At 50.3% G+C, this 3,796-nt stretch overlaps 1 protein-coding gene across 1 annotated transcript in view; it reads left to right on the top strand.

Annotated features, from left to right (window-relative positions):
- Positions 1-623, top strand: part of LOC115837226 — a 638-nt gene extending 15 nt beyond the window's left edge. The window contains exon 1 of the mRNA XM_030822124.1: positions 1-623. This exon is cut by the window's left edge and continues 15 nt beyond it. Within this exon, the coding sequence (XP_030677984.1) occupies positions 1-381 (381 nt within the window). The 3' untranslated portion in view covers positions 382-623.
- Positions 624-3,796: the final 3,173 nt, after the last annotated feature.

Below are 3,796 nucleotides of genomic sequence, written 5' to 3'. Positions count from 1 at the left end.
TGGGGAAAGACATTAAGTTCGGAGCAGCCCAAGGCTGCGGATCTAGCCTTTCTCCCTCCGGTCTCCAGACACACGCAGGTTCAGGCAGCCAAGCAGAGACAGCGGAGGCCCGGCGCGTGGTTCAGGCCTGGTCAACAGGTAGGAGGGCCGGACTGGGGGCCAGGCACAGAGGAGGGCAGGCCCGCCCGCGCCGGCGTCCAGGGTCCTGGGTTCCGGGTCCCGGGACTGCAGGAGGTCGCCGGCAGCCCGCGCTTTCAGAGGATTGAGATTGGGTGGACGAGACCTGAAGATCTCTCAGTCTGGACCCCGACTTTCAGTCTGCTTAGAGACCTAAGCCGCGAGCCTTTGCCCACACGGAGAAACGTACTATCTAATATCTAACAACCCTGTACTGCCGTGTCTGGAGGTTGCGGGAAGGAGACTGTGTCTCCCTTTGGGAAAACTACTGAGGACTTCTTTATATCCTACTTCTCCTGGACTCCATAAGTTACAGGACCGAAGGAAACTGAGAAATAGAGAAAAGGTGCCTCTTGCCCCTTTAACTCCACAAAAGGGTGGCTGCAGATGGAGCAGCTTGGACTTTATTTTTACATTGCGCGAAGCCGGCGGGCAGCGGCTTATGCTAATTGATTTTCCCAGCTCTCAGCCCTGGGTATCTAGCTATCTCCAGGACAGTTTGCTTTTTTCTTTTTCTGTCTTTCTTTCTTTCCTTCAATGTATCAGAAGACCTGAAGCTCGCTGCCCGCGAGTTTCCTCCGAGTTCCCAGGTCAGCGGCGTTTGCGCTCCTCTCCCCCTCCTTTTCCTAGCCCATTGCGCTTAAGTTCTTGAGTCTGGGGAGCCGGTTCAGTAACTCTGAATTCATTTTTAAGTGGTGTGCCCTGTTCCCCACCTTTTAACAAGAGGTGCACTTTAACACTCGAACCAGTAACCCGATCTACACGTTTACAAATCGGCAATGAATTAAAACAACAACAAAAAAGCTTCATGGAAAAAGAAAGGTGGGCTAAGTAAGGGGGAAATGTAGGGGGTGGGGGACAGAAGGGAATGTCAGGAAAAGATTTCCCACCTCTCCTTCCCACTCCCAACCTAGTGCGCTCTCGGTACACGCGGGCTGCGCGCCGAGACTGTTTGTAATGTTCTCAATACCAGCAGGTAGACGTGGCAGTTTTATTGCTTTATACCCTGCAGCTTGTTGTTAACACCGTGAAGGCGTTTCACCCCCTACACCCCCACCCTGTGCTTGTCTATGTTTTTCGCTTTATGCTCGCAGGTGCACCGCTTTCCTCGCCAGCTTCCTGCAACTCTGGCTGTACCCCAAGAAGAGTATGTCGTGGCAGGGCCTCGGAAGGTCCCTGCAATTGAGCACTGTATCCAGAGTGCAGCAGCCTCTACTTGCAAGGGGATTTTTTTTCTCTCATTTGTTTGATTGCTGAGGAAGCCGGGAAGGCTGGGATTGTCCGGGTTGTAGCTTCAGGGCTCTCAACCTTCCCCTAATAGTTAGTGGCTAAAATCCTTGCACTCTGTTCCAGTGAAGCAGCTGCACTGAGGTGGTAGTTGTGGCGCATGGTAAAGGTCCTGCTGAAACCTGCTGGGCGACCCAGTCTGGGCTCAGAGACATTCAGGGGCTGGGAAGTGGAACGAGCGAGGGGTCCCACTTGGTGTGATATCTCTGCGCTTGCGGGATGGAATCTAAACTTCAGGCCTATCAGACTTTCCTGCCAGTATCGAGAATGGAAAAGCGGAGATAGTGTGACCTGCACACAACATGCCAAGGTGGCGCGCCACGAGTGGCTGCCAGGTGTGGCCTCTGCCACCGGTCACGGCGCATAGATTTCGCAGCTCAGAGGCTATTTATCTCAGGGCCTCTTCTGACAGTCATTTCTCTCCAATTGAACGGCGTCAGATTGGCTTCCCAGTCCTTCATTCCTGTTTCATGGGTGACGGTAATGAGCTGAAGTAAGGCGGTTGGAGTCACTCTCGTTTGCACTAGTCCAGCCCGCACTTCCAATCCTTAAGCAAGGGGCAAAAACTCGGGTTCTTTGGGGCCTTGCATGAAGGCGCACACCTCAGGGGCTCAAGGCCCCGGCGCCGGGTTAGGCGCCAGCCGGGTCCTGGCTCCTGCTTCTTTGTCTCGCCCGCTAGGGAACGCGGGCCAACCCTTGCGGGAGGGAGGAGGAGGGCGGGCAAGGCCCTGGAAGTCTTTATCATTCAAAATAAAAGTAAACCCTGCAATCTGGAGTAGGAGGCCTAAGGCTCTTTTAGGGCTTGTAGTAAGTGAGGGTCATATTCACTAGGCAGGATTTGAGGCCTAAGCTGCTTTTTGCTTTTTAAGGTGTTGAGATGTTGGAATTTGTATTGCGAGTGTCAATGTTATTTAGAGAGAAATGCTTGTGTATTGCCAACACAAGACCTCCCGGGTCCGCCGGAGGCCACTGTTGGAGGAATGGGCGCTTGGGTCAAAGAATCTCCTGCTGTTCCTGGTCTGGACCGGTGTTTGCTCACGCATGTAGGCCTGGAAATGCTTTGGGGTGCCCAAAGTGGTTTTGCAGCCTCATGGGATGTAGAAGTACATTCAAACCAGGCAGGACCTGGATGGGTTTGGTTGCTAAGTTGGGCTCAGTTATCACTTTAATTCTAAAGAAATTAGACCGGGATAAATCGCCTTTGAATTCAAAGAAATAACTCAGTATTGACTTACATAGCCTCTTCTCAACGGGAGACATTGGTGGAAAAAAAAAAAAAACTTGCTAGTCTTTTCCTCATTCAATATAGTGTAAAACTATGTTTGTGTATGTATGTAAGGAAAGAGTGCCTGATATCCTGGTAACCCGCACAACTTTCTCCCCTCCCCCAACACACACACAATGGTGAAAGCTCTGGGGCACATGGGAGCTGCCTCTTGCCAGTGATGGCACCGTCAGGAGTTGCAAAATTATCAGTCTACACAAGGAAACAGTGAGTTTGGTGTTCTTGTCTGTGGTGATAAGCTGTATTGTCCATATTAACACCCTTCTCTCTTAGACTCCCCCAAATCCAGTTAAAAAGTGGCCTCAATTTACCCCGTGTTTAGAAAGAGTCTCACTTAAGTTTGGGGATAACATTTTCCTCATTTCTCTAGTCATGGGTCCCAGGAATAGCCAGCTAGGAAACTCTGACATGACACTGGCTCCCACAGGGGGCTTCACAGAGTTTTTCAAGACTGTCCAGTTTGGAGAATGTTAACTATGCATGTCCCAACCTACAGGCTCCTGCTCCAGGCATTTTCAAACCTGGAGTCCAGTGGAGTTATGAAAACAAAGCTAACCAGCTCCTCAAACTAAACATCATTTGCCTTCTCCATAACTCCATTCCCAAGTGTGTGAGCACCCAAGCCTTTCTTAATAGAGGGAGCTGATGTGCTGGGCCCAGAATTGATTCAGGGGAAAAACAGCACATGTTTCTGCCTTCCCTAATTTTAGGATTGTATACAGAAGTCGGCCTGCTTGTCTGCCCTCTCCCCTCAAATCCTCTCTCTTTTAACAAGCATAGGACCCCACTCCTAATACAAAAACACTCCTCTTTCTCTAAGCCCAGGAAAAAAAGGACTCAACAATGTTTAAACACTTAGAATAAAACAAGTTAAATGCTGATGTCTGTCTTTTCAATCTGTAGGCTATGCTAAGGTTGAGCTCTCCATATTTGCCCTGATGGGAAATATATCAGGGCAAAGGGAGAAGGGAGGGGGTGTTAGAAGTCAGCTTTAAGCAAGCCAGTTTTTGGAAAGCAGGGACCCCTGACCATTGGAGGATAAATACA

The sequence above is a fragment of the Nomascus leucogenys genome, chromosome 11, assembly GCF_006542625.1.
Source record: "Nomascus leucogenys isolate Asia chromosome 11, Asia_NLE_v1, whole genome shotgun sequence".
Classification (NCBI taxonomy): Eukaryota; Metazoa; Chordata; class Mammalia; order Primates; family Hylobatidae; genus Nomascus; species Nomascus leucogenys.
This window is presented reverse-complemented; position numbering and strand designations above follow the sequence as displayed.